The following is a 15,547-nucleotide window of genomic DNA, read 5'->3' as shown; positions in this document are numbered from 1 at the left end:
ACCCTGCCTTGGTGGAAGACGGCCGACTTGTTGAAAAAAAAAAAAAATGTATATTAAGTAAGTTCAAGCTCTGGAAGAGTGGTGGGATGTGTTGTCTGCAGTAGGAGCTGGTGATCATCTGCACAACAGCTTTTTGTTGGGTTATTAAAGGTTTAAGGTGATTGGCCATGGTCGATTCCCTAGCACAAATACCATAGGTGAGGTAAGGGTAGATTAGAGAGTGGTATAGTGTAAGGAGTGCCATTTTGGGTACATAGTACTATATCTTGAAAAAGATGCCTACTGCTTAGGAGACTTTCTTGGATATATGTTGGATGTCAGTCTGAAATTTAAAGTTACAGTCAAGGTGAAGACCTAGAAATTTGCCCTCAGTGGGTCTTGTAATGGGAGACCCATTTCCCTTCATAAATGTTACTTTACTCACACTCCACCACAACATCAGGTCATAAAAATCATTCATCTCCACTCTCTCCTATCTAACATGTTCACACATGCTTTCTGGAAGTTCAAGCCCTTTGCACACACAAAACCTACTTTACCCCCTCCCTCCAACCTTAGATAAGAGTGAATGGAGATGAATGGTTTTTGGGACCTGATGAGCTGTTGGAGTGTGAGCAGGGTAATATTTATTGAAGGGATTCAGGGAAACTGGTTATTTTTATATAGCTGGACTTGTACTGGAAATGGGAAGTACAATGCCTGTACTTTAAAGGAGGGGTTTAGGATATTGGCAGTTTGGAGGGATATGTTATATATCTATATATGCTTTTAAATTGTTGTATCTGGGTGCCTCTGCAAAAACAGTGATTATGTATGAGTGAGGTGAAAGTGTTGAATGATGATGAAAGTTCTTTTTGGGGATTTTCTTTCTTTTTGGGTCACCCTGCCTCGGTTGGAGACGGCTGATTTGTTGAAAAAAAAAAAAAATGGAAAAGAAGTTGGTAAGACAGATTTATACACCCTACAAGTCATTCTATTTTGTTCCATCCTCTCTAAATGTCTGAACCATCTCAACAACCCTTCTTCTGCCCTCTGGATAATATTTTTAGAAACTGCACCTACTCCTAATCTCCAAGCTACGGATTCTTTTCATAATATTCACACTATATATTTCCCTCAGACATGACATCTCCACTGTCTCCAGCCTTTTCCTTGTTGCAGTATTCACCATCCATGCTAGACTCCCATACAAATCTAAATTTCTTCATATATTGTCCATTTGTATGGGCACAAATCACATTGATAATGTACTGTAGTGAAATACGGAAGTACATACCATTGTGTTGCTTCTTACGCTTAATGGATTTTTATTCTAATTTTGTTTTTTGTTTTTTTCAACAAGTTGGCCGTCTCCCATTGAGGCAGGGTGGCCTAAAACGACAGAAAATCTCCATAAAGAAAATGCATTCATCATCATTCAACACTTTCACCTCACTCGTACATAATCACTGTCTTTGCAGAGGCACTCAGATACGAGAGTTGAGAAGCATATGTAAAGATATACGTAATATATAAAACATATTCCCTCTAAACTGCCAATAACCCAAACCCCTCCTTTAAAGTGCAGGCATTGTACTTCCCATTTCCAGGACTCAAGTCTGGCTAATTGCTTAATTGGAAAGATTATTACATTCTAAAGTCTTCACATTCATAATGCAATATAGACCCATGAAATTTATGTTATTTTGAATTTCAGATGTTCCCCAAGAGGATTAGAGATGTATCATTGGTCAAGATGAAAGCTTATCCTAACTTACCAATATTAAGGAAATCAAGTGAATTTAATGCTCAAATTAAACCAGTGAGTGAATTTAAAAGTGATGCAAATGATAGAAACCTTCCAGAGAAAATTAATGAGGGTGTCTGCCACCAAGCTCAAGGTAAGTTGACAGAGAATAAATATTGTTAGGCAAACATTGAGCTCATGGTAAGTTGATAAAGAATGTTGTCAGACATTTTATTCCGGCTATGTGTTTATTATTTGTAAAGTTCACTGCATCTTTCCTCACTTTTTTTTTTTTGTGACTCTTGAGATAGAAACACTACTCTCACAGTCTGGTTGTCTTCATAAAATCTGGAGGTTCTCTAATGTTTATTTTCCAATTTTTAATTGTATTTCTTCTTCTTTCAACAAACTGGCCGTATCCCACTGAGGCAGGGTGGCCCAAAAAGAAAAACAAAAGTTTCTCTTTTTAAATTTAGTAATTTACACAAGAGAAGGGGGTTATTAGCCCCTTGCTCCCGGCATTTTAGATGCCTTACAACACGCATGGCTTACAGAGGAAGAATTCTGTTCCACTTCCCCATGGAGATTTTTTTTTTTTTTTTTCAACAAACCGGCCGTATCCCACCAAGGCAGGGTGGCCCAAAAAGAAAAACAAAAGTTTCTCTTTTTAAATTTAGTAATTTATACAGGAGAAGGGGGTTACTAGCCCCTTGCTCCTGGCATTTTAGTCGCCTCTTACAACACGCATGGCGTACGGAGGAAGAATTCTGTTCCACTTCCCCATGGAGATAAGAAGAAATAAACAAGAACAAGAACTAGAAAGAAAACAGAAGAAAACCCAGAGGGGTGTGTATATATATGCTTGTACATGTATGTATAGTCCCTTTATATAAAGGGAAAGGGGATAAAAGAGATTGTAAAAATTGTAGAGGAATAAGTTTACTGAGTATACCAGGAAAAGTATATGGTAGGGTTATAATTGAAAGAATTAGAGGTAAGACAGAATGTAGGATTGCGGATGAGCAGGGAGGTTTCAGAGTGGGTAGGGGATGTGTAGATCAAGTGTTTACATTGAAGCATATATGTGAACAGTATTTAGATGAAGGTAGGGAAGTTTTTATTGCATTTATGGATTTAGAAAAGGCATATGATAGAGTGGATAGAGGAGCAATGTGGTAGATGTTGCAAGTATATGGAATAGGTGGTAAGTTGCTAAATGCTGTTAAGAGTTTTTATGAGGATAGTGAGGCTCAGGTTAGGGTGTGTAGAAGAGAGGGAGAATACTTCCCGGTAAAAGTAGGTCTTAGACAGGGATGTGTAATGTCACCATGGTTGTTTAATATATTTATAGATGGGGTTGTAAAAGAAGTAAATGCTAGGGTGTTCGGGAGAGGGGTGGGATTAAATTATGGGGAATCAAATTCAGAATGGGAATTGACACAGTTACTTTTTGCTGATGATACTGTGCTTATGGGAGATTCTAAAGAAAAATTGCAAAGGTTAGTGGATGAGTTTGGGAATGCGTGTAAAGGTAGAAAGTTGAAAGTGAACATAGAAAAGAGTAAGGTGATGAGGGTATCAAATGATTTAGATAAAGAAAAATTGGATATCAAATTGGGGAGGAGGAGTATGGAAGAAGTGAATGTTTTCAGATACTTGGGAGTTGACGTGTCGGTGGATGGATTTATGAAGGATGAGGTTAATCATAGAATTGATGAGGGAAAAAAGGTGAGTGGTGTGCTGAGGTATATGTGGAGTCAAAAAACATTGTCTATGGAGGCAAAGAAGGGAATGTATGAAAGTATAGTAGTACCAACACTCTTATATGGATGTGAAGCTTGGGTGGTAAATGCAACAGCGAGGAGACGGTTGTAGGCAGTGGAGATGTCCTGTCTAAGGGCAATGTGTGGTGTAAATATTATGCAGAAAATTCGGAGTGTGGAAATTAGGAAAAGGTGTGGAGTTAATAAAAGCATTAGTCAGAGGGTAGAAGAGGGGTTGTTGAGGTGGTTTGGTCATTTAGAGAGAATGGATCAAAGTAGAATGACATGGAAAGCATATAAATCTATAGGGGAAGGAAGGAGGGGTAGGGGTCATCCTCGAAAGGGTTGGAGAGAGGGGGTAAAGGAGGCTTTGTGGGCAAGGGGCTTGGACTTCCAGCAAGCGTGCGTGAGCGTTTTAGGTAGGAGTGAGTGGAGACGAATGGTACTTGGGACCTGACGATCTGTTGGAGTGTAAGCAGGGTAATATTTAGTGAAAGGATTCAGGGAAACCGGTTATTTTCGTATAGCCGGACTTGAGTCCTGGAAATGGGAAGTACAATGCCTGCACTTTAAAGGAGGGGTTTGGGATATTGGCAGTTTGGAGGGATATGTTGTGTATCTTTATACGTATATGCTTCTAAACTGTTGTATTCTGAGCACCTCTGCAAAAACAGTGATAATGTGTGAGTGTGGTGAAAGTGTTGAATGATGATGAAAGTATTTTCATTTTGGGGATTTTCTTTCTTTTTTTGGGTCACCCTGCCTCGGTGTGAGACGGCCGACTTGTTGAAAAAAAAAAAAAAACATGTATGTGTAGTGTGACCTAAGTGTAAGTAGAAGTAGCAAGACGTACCTGAAATCTTGCATGTTTATTAGACAGAAAAAAGGACACCAGCAATGCTACCATCATGTAAAACAATTACAGGCTTTCGTTTTACACTCACTTGGCAGGACGGTAGTACCTCCCTGGGCGGTTGCTGTCTACCAAACCTACTACCTAGGCTTTATTGTATTTATGTACAAAAAAAAATTAAGGTATGTCACACAGTGTTTTCCTGTCCCTGGCTATGTTCTTTGCAGTTTATTCAACCTTATCTTGATAGAGTACTATAACATTGTATTTCTTATGTATGCTGATGTTCAGTTGATTAGGTTTTGTTGAAATTTGACTCATATATGCAGCTACTTACAAGATAGTACAAGATTATTCTCAAATCCTCCATTTGTTTCTGTAGGTCATCTGGCAAATACAAGCCAAGAACTACTGAGTGGAGTTGGAATGGTATTTCAAGGAAGATTTATTTCTACCATTAATAAGACATTTACAACTAATTCATCAGGGTCAACTATAACCATTTTTACACCAAAGGAAACATCATCTAAACCTCTCTTTTTTGACACTTTAAATGTGGATTCCAAGGATAAAAATGGTAGCAGCAATAATGTAAGTGATAATGATGAATTATCATTTAGCAATCCCTTGGGTGGAATGTCAATGAAAACACTCATGAGCAAGACACCATTAACTAAGGATACTGCAGAATTCCCAGACACTGAAGAGAAAAGTGAAGACGATGTAAAGGTATGTGCCTTGTTTAAAAAAAATTATTCTATGTTAAGGGGTCCATGGAGCATTGATGAACATTATTATGAGGGAACATTTCTTTGCTGTGCTTTGAATAAAAGTTTGCTCTGATGTTTTACTTCTCTAAACACAGTTCTTGCCATTTTCATTTTCTTAGGTAGCCTGGGAATGCTTGTAACTGAAAAGAAAATTGTGGATCTCTTGCTTAGATCTTATATGCTTCTGCTTTACTTTAATTAAATAAGACATAAGTAACTATTAATAGAAAGATGGGCTAGTGAGAGTATAGGCAATGAGGTTGAAGAGGTATGAGGTAGATTTAAGAATGCAGTGTAAGAGTGTTCAGCAGAAGTGTGTGGTTATAGGAGAGTGGGTGGGAAAGGGAAGATTTATTGTTCAATCAATCAGTCAATCAAGTTTATTCTCTATAAAGATTACAGTGCGGGGTTTACAGATTTTGGATATTGTGTGGTTTACATGTTATAAAATACTAATTACAGAGGGGGCCACTATGACACCTAGCATGACTAGGCATTTTGGGCAGACTTAGATTAATTCTTAACTCTAAATTATTACAGATTATGGAGTAAGTTGGTATTAAGGCTAAGTGACTACATTATAGTTTGTGAATTTAGCAATGTGAATGCTCTTGTTTTGGTACAATACATAATTTCTATATTGGAGTATCACAGGCAAACTTATGACTAGTTAGGAATGTTGAAGTAAATTTAGAGTAGCAAGAGAGAAGTAAACACATGAGAGGTTTTTACAAAGTAGACGTGATATAAGGAGGGATTTTTTTTTTTTTTAACAAGTCGGGGATCTCCCACCGAGGCAGGTGACCCAATAAGAAAGAAAATCCCCAAAAAGAAAAATACTTTCATCATCATTCAACACTTTCACCTCACTCACACATAATCACTGTTTTTGCAGAGGTGCTCAGAATACAACAGTTTAGAAGTACACGTATATACGTATAAAGATACACAACATATCCCTCCAAACTGCCAATATCCCAGACCTCTCCTTTAAAGTGCAGGCATTGTACTTCCCATTTCCAGGACTCATAACCGGTTTCCCTGAATCTCTTCACTAAATATTACCCTGCTCACACTCCAACAGCTCGTCAGGTCCCAAATATCATTCGTCTCCATTCACTCCTGTCTACCATGTTCATGCACGCTTGCTGGAAGTCCAAGCCCCTCGCCCACAAAACCTCCTTTACCCCCTCCCTCCAACCCTTTCGAGGACAACCCCTACCCCGCCTTCCTTTCCCTACAGATTTATAAGCTCTCCATGTCATTCTACGTTGATCCATTCTCTCTAAATGACCAAACCACCTCAACAACCCCTCATCAGCCTTCTGACTAATACTTTTATTAACTCCACACCTTCTAATTTCCACATTCTGAATTTTCTGCATAATATTTACACCACACATTGCCCTTAGACAGGACATCTCCACTGCCTCCAACCGCCTTCTCGCTGCAGCATTTACAACCCAAACTTCACACCCATATAAGAGTGTTGGTACCACTATACTTTCATATTCATACATTCCCTTCTTTGCCTCCATAGATAACATTCTTTGTCTCCACGTATACCTCAACACACCACTCACCTTTTTTCCCTCATCAATTCTATGATTAACCTCATCCTTCATAAATCCATCTGCTGATACGTCAACTCCCAAATATCTGAAAACATTCACTTCTTCCATACTCTTCCTCCCCAATTTGATATCCAATTTTTCTTTATCTAAATCATTTGATACCCTCATTATCTTACTCTTTTCTATGTTCACTTTCAACTTTCTACCTTTACACACACTCCCAAATTCATCCACTAACCTTTGCAATTTTTCTTTAGAATCACCCATAAGCACAGTATATGGATATATGAATATATGGAGAGAAAGAGATATTAAGAGAGTGGTGAAGGAATGTAAAAGGAGAGTAAATGGGAGAGTGGGTGAGATGCTGTCAACAAATTTTCATGAGATTAAGAAAAAGTTTTGGAGTGAGAATTATAAATTAAGAAAGCCTAGATAATGAATGAATTTGACAGCTAAAAATAGAAGAGAAGAGTTATTAGACAAGGGGTTGGAGGTCTTTGGAAGATGGAGGGAATATTTTGAGGAATCATTAAATATTGTGGAGATAAAGAATATTATCCATGGAGGCAAAAAGGGGAATGTATGAGAGTACAGTAGAATGCCTCTATCCGCAGATTTCTTTTCCGCAGTTTCAGTTATCCATGGTTTACTGTGGCCTAAAAATAACCCTTAATTTTGTTGAATAATGGCACCAAAGCACAAAAGTAATGATTGTGCAGTTCTTCAAAGCCTAAGAGAATTTGTGAAATGCTTACCATCAGTGAAACAATACTAACTCTCAACTTACTGTGCATAATTTATCAATTAAATTTTATTATAGATATGTATGTAAATGAAAAACGACTTAGTGTTCGCTACTATCCACAGTTTCTGGTATCCACGTTAGGTCTTGGTATGTATCACCTGTGGATATGGTGGGACTACTGTATAGTAGTATTAATGCTGTTATATGGGTGTAAAGTGTGGGTGGTGAATGTTGCAACGAGGAGAAGGCTGAAGGCAGCGAGATGTCTTGTCTGAGGGCAATGTGTGGTGTGAATATAATGGAGTGACTCTGTAACTGGGAGATTGGGAGGTGCGGAGTTTCTAATAGTATTATTCAAAGGGCTGAAGAGGGGTTGTTGAGGTGGTTTGGACATTTAGAAAGGATGGAACAAAATAGAATGACTTGGTGGGTGTATAAATCTAGTGGAAGGTGGGGTAGGATTCATCCTAGGAAAGGTTGGAGGGAGAGGGGTAAAGTAGGTTTTGTATGTGAGGTTTGGACATTCAGCAAGAGTGTGTGAGAATGTTAGGAGTGAGTGGAGACAAATGAATTTTATGACTTGACATGCTGTTGGAGTGTGGGCAAGATAACATGAAGGGATTTAAGAGAACTGGTTACCTGGACTGAGTCCTGCACTGTGAAGGAAGGGTGAAGATGTGTTGCAGTTTTTGAACTGTAGTTATCAGCATGCCTCTGGCAAGACAGCGATGGAGTGAGTGATGAAAGTGGTTTTTCATTTTTTGGGTCACCCTGCTTTGGTGGGAAATGGCCAGTGTGCTAAAAAAAAATATTATGGAGTGCATGGAAAGCTGAGCCCCTTTCTATAAAGATTTGTTATGATAATTCACTTTTTCTAGATGTTGCTCTTGTTAATGTCAGTATCTTAACTAGACTTGAAAATTTTTTTCTCAGAGCTTAGATGATATTTACTTATGTTGTAGTTAATTAAATGAATTAAAAGGAATGAACTGAATCAAAGAGCTCCATATATTAGAACCTAATTCATCATTGATTTATAGGGAAATGTTTTTACCAACTAACTTCTTCAGCAAATTTTCCTCTGTCATTCATTTTATACTTTCAAATTTTTCATGTTTAAGAAAATATCATTTAATGCATGTATAGTAAGCAGAGACATAACAGGAGCAGAATTTTAGTCTCTTCACAAATCACAAATCACAGTTGTTAGTACTGCTGTTATGAGGTGCAGAAGTGTATCATTACAGCTTCTTTCACATAATGGATGTTTGTTCTTGATCGTTTCATCTAAATTGGAAAGATTATTACATTCTAAGTGTTCAAATTAATAATGGAAACTAGTCTACCACAATGATTTTTGCTCTTGATTTCAGATGCCACACAAAAAACGTAGAAAGAAAAAATTGGTTAGGAAAAAAACGTTTTATAACTTAAGAAGATTAAGGAAATCACATGAATTCAGTGCTCAAGTTAAACAAAAAAATAAACTCATAAGTGATAGAAATAAAAGAAAATATGGGACTGAAACAAGAAACCTTCCAGAGGAAACTGCTAAAGGTAAATATCACCAAGCTTATGTTAAGTTGACTTTGAATATTTTCAGTTGTTTTACTCTTGCTATGTGTCTATTACTTATGCACTTCACTATATGTATCTTTACTCACTGACTTTTATTTACTTTTTCCAAGAGTGTGACCTTACAAATGATTCAGTCTCTCTCACCTCTTTCTTCATTCAACTTAAGACAAAAATGCTACTTTCACAGTCAGGCTGTCACACAGAAAATTAGGATATTTTCTGATATTGATTTCCCACTTTTCCTTGGATTATTTGACCTCAAAAGCTAAACTTCGTTACACAGCTGATCTTCTGTCTATTCATGTTCTTTGCAGTCTGTTAAACCTTATCTTGACAACTAATACAGTACAGCAACACTTAAGCTTGATAAATTAATAGAGAGGGGAGCGGGTGGCTGGCTGGAAATTGCGATTGTGGCTGATGAAGATGAAATTGTATTGCAGTGATCATAATAATGAAAATGTCTCTAACATATGAACTTTGTCCATTACATTCAAAACAATTGTCCTAGCAGATTTTGTCCCAAATTTCCAAGGTCTGTTATATCAAGGGTTTACTGTCCTATAAAAGTGCACTTCTTATACATGCTGATGTTCCATATACATATTAGATTTTATGTTTATTCTCCACTGTAATATTCTTGCAACTGCATACTTAAAAGGAGGTAGTATAAGACTTAAGAATGTAATCCAGTTTCCTGTTTTGTTTCTGCAGGTCATATGGAGAACACTGGCAAGAAATTGTTGAGTAGAGTTGGAAAGGAAATTAATGAATCAAGTGATGCTTCCATAACTACGACATTTGCAAACAGCTCATCAGGGTTGAAGGAAATTCTTTCAACAGAGAGTATACCTCCTCATAAGCCTCTCTTCATTGATGTCTTAAGTCTGGGCTCAAAGAACGGGAATGGTAGTAGCGATAATGAGGTTGATAATGATGATTTATCTTCTGGTGACCCCTTGGGCGGAATGTCAGTGAAAACCATCTTCAGCAAGACTTCTTCATTAACTGAGGATATTGCCGAAACCTCTGGTACTGAAGGGAATAGTCAAGGCATTCCAGACTGTGAATCAAAGGTAAACGGCCATCTTCCACCAAGGTAGGGTGACCCAAAAAGGAAACACTTTCACAATAATTTACTCCAACATTGTCTTGCCCGAGGTGCTGATACTACAGTTCAGATGCCCCTTCAAACTGCAAATGTCTTCACACCACCTTCAGAGTGCAGGCACCATACTTTCTACCTCCAGGACTCAAACCTGGCTAACCAGTAAAAGCTGACTAAGATGCCAGGAGCAAGGTGCTAGTAACCTCTTCTGCAAAAATTACTGAAAATAAGAAACAAAGGTATTTTTTTTTTTAAACATTTCAACTGTCTCCCACCAAGGCAGGGCAACCCCCAAAAAATGAAACACTTACACCATCATTCACACTATCACTGTCTTTGCAGAGGTGCGCAGATACGACATTTTTGATGTCACTAAGCAGCAAATATTCCAAACCCCTCTTTTAAAGTACAAGCATTGTAATTCCCACTTCCAGGACTCAAGTCTGGGCAACCGGTTTCCCTGAATCCCCTCACAAAATATTACCTTGCTCTCATTCCAACAGCTCGTCAAGTCCCAAAAATCATTCGTCTCCATTCCTATCTAACATGCTCATACATGCCTTCTGTATGTTTTAAGCCTCTTATACAAAAAACCTTTTTTTACCCTCCCCCCCCTCCTTTTCCCAAGGATGACTTCCCCCTCCCCCCCTTTTACTACATTTTACCCCAACCCTCCAAGTCATTTATTTTAAATTAATTTCACATGCATTTTTAATGTGAAGCCAATTTTTTTAAAGGGGAAAGGAATGAAAAGAAGGGGATGCCCTTTGGCTCAAGTGCATGAAAGCTGAAGGTGGGGAGAGTTTCAGTGGGGAAATAAATGGGATTGGGTCAGGGGTTGTAGAAAGAGAAAAAAACTTTGTTTATTTTTTTTGGGCCACCCTCCCTTGGGGGATATGGGGGTTTGTTAAAAAAAGGGCAAAAAAAAGGAATGGCTTTTTTATGAGAGGGGAAAAAAGATCTTTTTGCTTGGGTTTTCACTTTTTCTGTTTAGGTTTTTTTCAAATTAGTTTACGGGAATTTAAAGAAATTAAAGAATAGTTTTAAAAAAACCCTTTGATTCATCATTGGTATAAATGTTTCTTTTACCCATCCTTTTTTTCAAAAATTACGTGGGGTTAATTTTAATCACCCTTTTATTATGGTATGGTAAGCAGAAGTATGTAAAATTTTAAAATTTTAATTTCTTCATATTTGTCCATTTGTAAATAAAATATACAAATTTGATAATGTTCGTAGTGAAATAAAAAAGTAGTACCATTGGTACTTTTACACTTAATAAAGTTTTTGTTGAAATTTTTTTTATCCAACAACTGGCCTTAGCCCAGGGAGGCAGGGGTGACCAAAACAAACGGAAGTTTTTCTTTCTAAATTTAGTAATTTATACAGGAGAAAAAGGTTATTACCCCCTTTGTTCCCAGCATTTTTTTCCTTTTTACCTTTGTTTTGGCTTATGGGGGAAAAATTTTTTTTCACTTTTCCCCATGGAGATAAGAGGAAATAAAGAACAAAAACTGTTAAACAAATAAAAAAACCCAGATGGGTATGTATGTATGTGTGTTCATGCATATGGTATGACCAAAGTGGAGAAGTGTTTTAAATGAATAATTGTAAAAAAACCATACCACGGGGGGGAAACCAAAAAATTTTGGGTGAGTGAGTCAAAAACTCAGGAAAAAGGCGAAGCCACTGGACCAAGGGCTCAAAAAATTCATCCAACTACATATTTTATGCCCCAAAGAGGGGGTTAGCACAACCCCCAAATTGTGACCAAAAATGAAATTTTTTACAGATGAAACCCCTCCAGTTTTTGGCTGTGACAAACCTCTAGCTCTAGTTCTAAAACCCCCAAATCATAACTCACAAAATCATAATGACATAAGCCAGCTCCCGGGGCACAAAGCTGGCCGGGAGTTTTACGACTCACTCACCATAAGTTCCAATCCCGGCCTGGTTTTTTTTTTTTTTTTTTTTGGAGAAGTAGCAAGATATCCCCTTTCCCAATGTGTTTAAACAGAAAAAGACAAACAGTCCTATCAAAAATAAAAAAATTTACAGTTTTCCATTTCACATTCACTTGGCGGGATGGAGTACCCCCTTTGGGGGGTTTTCACTAAACCTATTTACCTAGGTTTTTTATTGAAATTTGTTTTGCCAAAATTGGGAAAAGGATTATTACATTTCTAAAGGCTTCACATTCATAATGCATTATTGACTAATGTATTGTATGTTGTTTTAATTTTCGGTGCCCCCCAAGAGGATTAGGGTATCATTTAAGATAAACACCCCTAACTTCCCAATATTAAGTAACCAAGTAAATTTTCCCATGCCGATTAAACCGGGCGGGGTGAACCCAAGTGATAAATGATAAAAACCCTTCCAGAGAAAAAAGGGAGGGCAATTTACGCCGGAAATTGAAGAGGATATTGGTGGCATTTTCCCCCCATCTTTTGTTTTATTTTTTTGTAAAGTTCACTGCATTTTTTCCTCCCCAATTTGGCCCTTTTTTTTTTTTTTTTTTTTTTTTTTTTTTTTTTTTTTTTTTTTTTTTTTTTGAGGAAAATGTTAACCCCCTTTTTAAATTGTTTGGAAGTTTGGGAAACAGAAATGATACTCTACATTTCCGGTTGTCCAACAAAATCTGGAGGTTTTCTGATGTTTATACCCCAAATTTTTTCATTTTGGTTGTGTATAAAAAAAAAAAAGGGTTTATATCCAATGTGTTTTCCTGTCTTTGGCATTTCTTGCAATTTATTCAACCTTTTTTTGAAAACCATTAAGTATGATACCATGACAATGAAGGTTTTTTTAGGGCATACTGATGTTCATTTAATTAGTTTTTATGCTGAAATTCCCACTATGCCATATAAACTATTTTACAAGAACAAATACAAGATTATTCTCAGTTTTTAAATTTGTTTTGTGGGGTCATCTGGCAAATACTTTAAAAATTACGGGAGTAATTTGGGAAATTTTTTTTTAAAGAAACAGGGAGTCCTAATTTTACTAAGGCGCCAACTAACTTGTCAGGGTCAACTAAAACCCATTTTAACCCAAACAGAACATCATCAAAACCCCCTTTTTTTTAAATTTTTTAATTGGACCGGATGAGAATGGTGGGTTTAAAAATTGAGGGTGTTAATGAATTACCCATCGAAAAACCCCTGGGTGGAATGCCCAAAAGAAAACACCCATCAGGAAGACCCCAAACCCCTGGATACTGCAGAATTCTCAGGTACTGAAGAGGATAGTAAATACAAGGGAAGGTAAAAAGCATTTTGCCTTAGGTAGCCTGGGAGTGCCGGGGTGTTTGGGAAAAAAAAATTGTGGATCTTTACTTAGATCTTATATGCTTCAATTTCCCCTTTTAATTAAAAAATTAATTAAAAATGTTCTGAAAAGCACTTTCTAAAACTTTTGTTTCATTATTTTTATCTACAAAACTTTCCCCCAAATTTTCTCAAACAATTTGCATATAAAATTTCCCTTTTTATTATTTTTAGTGGGGTTTTTTGATTGAAAGAAAATATCATTATCATTTAACTTTTCCTGTAAAAAATATTATTAAACGAGCTGTTTTTCATGGACTGTCTAACAGAAAGTAAAACAGACAAAAAATTTAAAGGGAAACTTTGGGGAAAAGGGAAAGAAGAAAAAGGGTTTTTCCCCAGAAAATACATTTAATTAATTTCTTTCTGGGTCAAGGATAATTCTGATACGGGTTATCTAAATTTTTGTAAATGTTTTAAGTCTGCTCAAGAATGAGAGATCAATGATGAGGAATTATTTTCCCAACATCATCTGAAGACATTTATCACATGGCATTTTCATCAGTAAAATTCAGAATTTCGGGGAAGAGAGGAACCCTTGAACAGGCCCCCCCGGGCCCCTTGTTCTCAGGGGGGCCCCAAAAAAAAAAAATATTATTTCAGAAAGATAGAAATTTTTTCCCCATCAAAAGCCCCTTTTATGAAATTTGAGGGAAAAAACCTTATGGAATTTGCCCCTCGGAATTTAGGGTCTCGATGATGTTTACGAGGGCGATTTTGCCCATTTTGGGAGCCCTACTGCCACCCAGTAAACTTGTCGAAAAAATCATAACTATTTCCCCAGAACCCCTTTTTTTCATCAATATACAAGAATCCCCCAAACCCCCATTTCAACCACCTACAGTGGTCAGAATTTAGTTTTAACACTTAAAACCCCTTAAAAAGATCCCAAATTTAAATGGGGTCCAGAATAAAAAGAAAGACATTAATTAAAATAACTTTTCCTCTGTTCACCACGCCCCATCCCCCTCTTACATTTTTGTTTCCTTTTTGAATTTTTATTCTCAAAAAAAAATAGAAGATTTACTGTTATGAACTACTGCATTGGTGTAGAAATGGTAAAAATAATACTGCACTTCTGAAAGAATATTAGACTCACCAGTTGACTTTATTGAGGGAAGGGTTGTTTTGTTTATTTTTGAATTTGGGAAAAAATCGAACATTTCCTATTTTGGGTTTAAATTTCCGGGTACTTTTTTTTGAAAAACCAGTAAAAATTTCATCTAAATTTCTGTAATTTTCTTCCATTCGGGAAAATGAAAACCGGAAATTGAATACAAAAAAAAAAAACCATAAAAAAATACGGGCAAAGTCGCTTTTTTAATCCAAAACACGGCCAGTTTTTTTTTCTTACGCACTGGGGCTGCAGGTTTTTTTATACCAAACCGACCACATAGACCCATTCTTTCAAAATAGGCCTACCCAGCTTTCCCCTTCCGGGATTTGAGGGCGTTTGGGAATTTGGGCCCTTTTTAGACGAAAAAACCCCGCTCTTTTTGGAATTTGGGAAGGGGCCAAAACCCAAAAGGGTTTAAAAAAAATTTTCATTTTAGGGTTTTTAAGAGAAGTAAATGTGAGGGTTTTGGCAAAAGGCGGAGTTAAAAGATAAAGAATCAAAATAAAGGGGGAGTTGTCAAAAAGGTTTTTCCCGATGACACTGTGCCTTGGGAGATTCTGAAGGGGTTGCAAAATTGGTGGATGAATTGGTAGGGTGTGAAAAGAAAAAAATTAAAAGTGAATACAGGGAAGAGAAATTAAGGAGGAAAAAAAGAAGGTGATAAAAAGATTGAAAATTAGTTTTGGAGGGAGGGGTTTGGGAATAAATGGGTTTTCCAGATATTTGGGGGACGGGGTTTAAGGGATGGGTCAAAGGAAAGATGAGGTGAATCATAAAAATTGATGGGGGGAAAAGGGGAGTGGTGCACTTGGGCCCCCGTGGAGACAAAGAACTTTGTCCTGGGGCAAAGAGGGGAAAAGAGAGTATTTTTACCAATGCTTTTATAGGGGTGTGAAGAAGGGTGATGAATGTTGCAGCGAGGAGAAGGCGGGAGGGTGGAACACCCCCTGAGGGAAATTTTGGGTGAAATAACAGAGAATT

At 37.1% G+C, this 15,547-nt stretch overlaps 1 protein-coding gene across 1 annotated transcript in view; it reads left to right on the top strand.

Annotated features, from left to right (window-relative positions):
- LOC138850985 (uncharacterized) overlaps positions 1–10,487 on the top strand; it is a 47,953-nt gene extending 37,466 nt beyond the window's left edge. The window contains exons 12-15 of the mRNA XM_070095150.1: positions 1,697–1,880; positions 4,725–5,071; positions 8,808–8,991; positions 9,727–10,487. Of these exons, the coding sequence (XP_069951251.1) occupies positions 1,697–1,880; positions 4,725–5,071; positions 8,808–8,991; positions 9,727–10,115 (1,104 nt within the window). The 3' untranslated portion in view covers positions 10,116–10,487. The remainder of the gene's footprint in view (positions 1–1,696; positions 1,881–4,724; positions 5,072–8,807; positions 8,992–9,726) is intronic.
- The last annotated feature ends 5,060 nt before the right edge of the window (positions 10,488–15,547 follow it).

The sequence above is a fragment of the Cherax quadricarinatus genome, chromosome 49, assembly GCF_038502225.1.
Source record: "Cherax quadricarinatus isolate ZL_2023a chromosome 49, ASM3850222v1, whole genome shotgun sequence".
NCBI lineage: Eukaryota > Metazoa > Arthropoda > Malacostraca > Decapoda > Parastacidae > Cherax > Cherax quadricarinatus.
The sequence above is the reverse complement of the archived record's forward strand: the minus strand, read 5'-3'. Positions and strand labels throughout refer to the sequence as shown.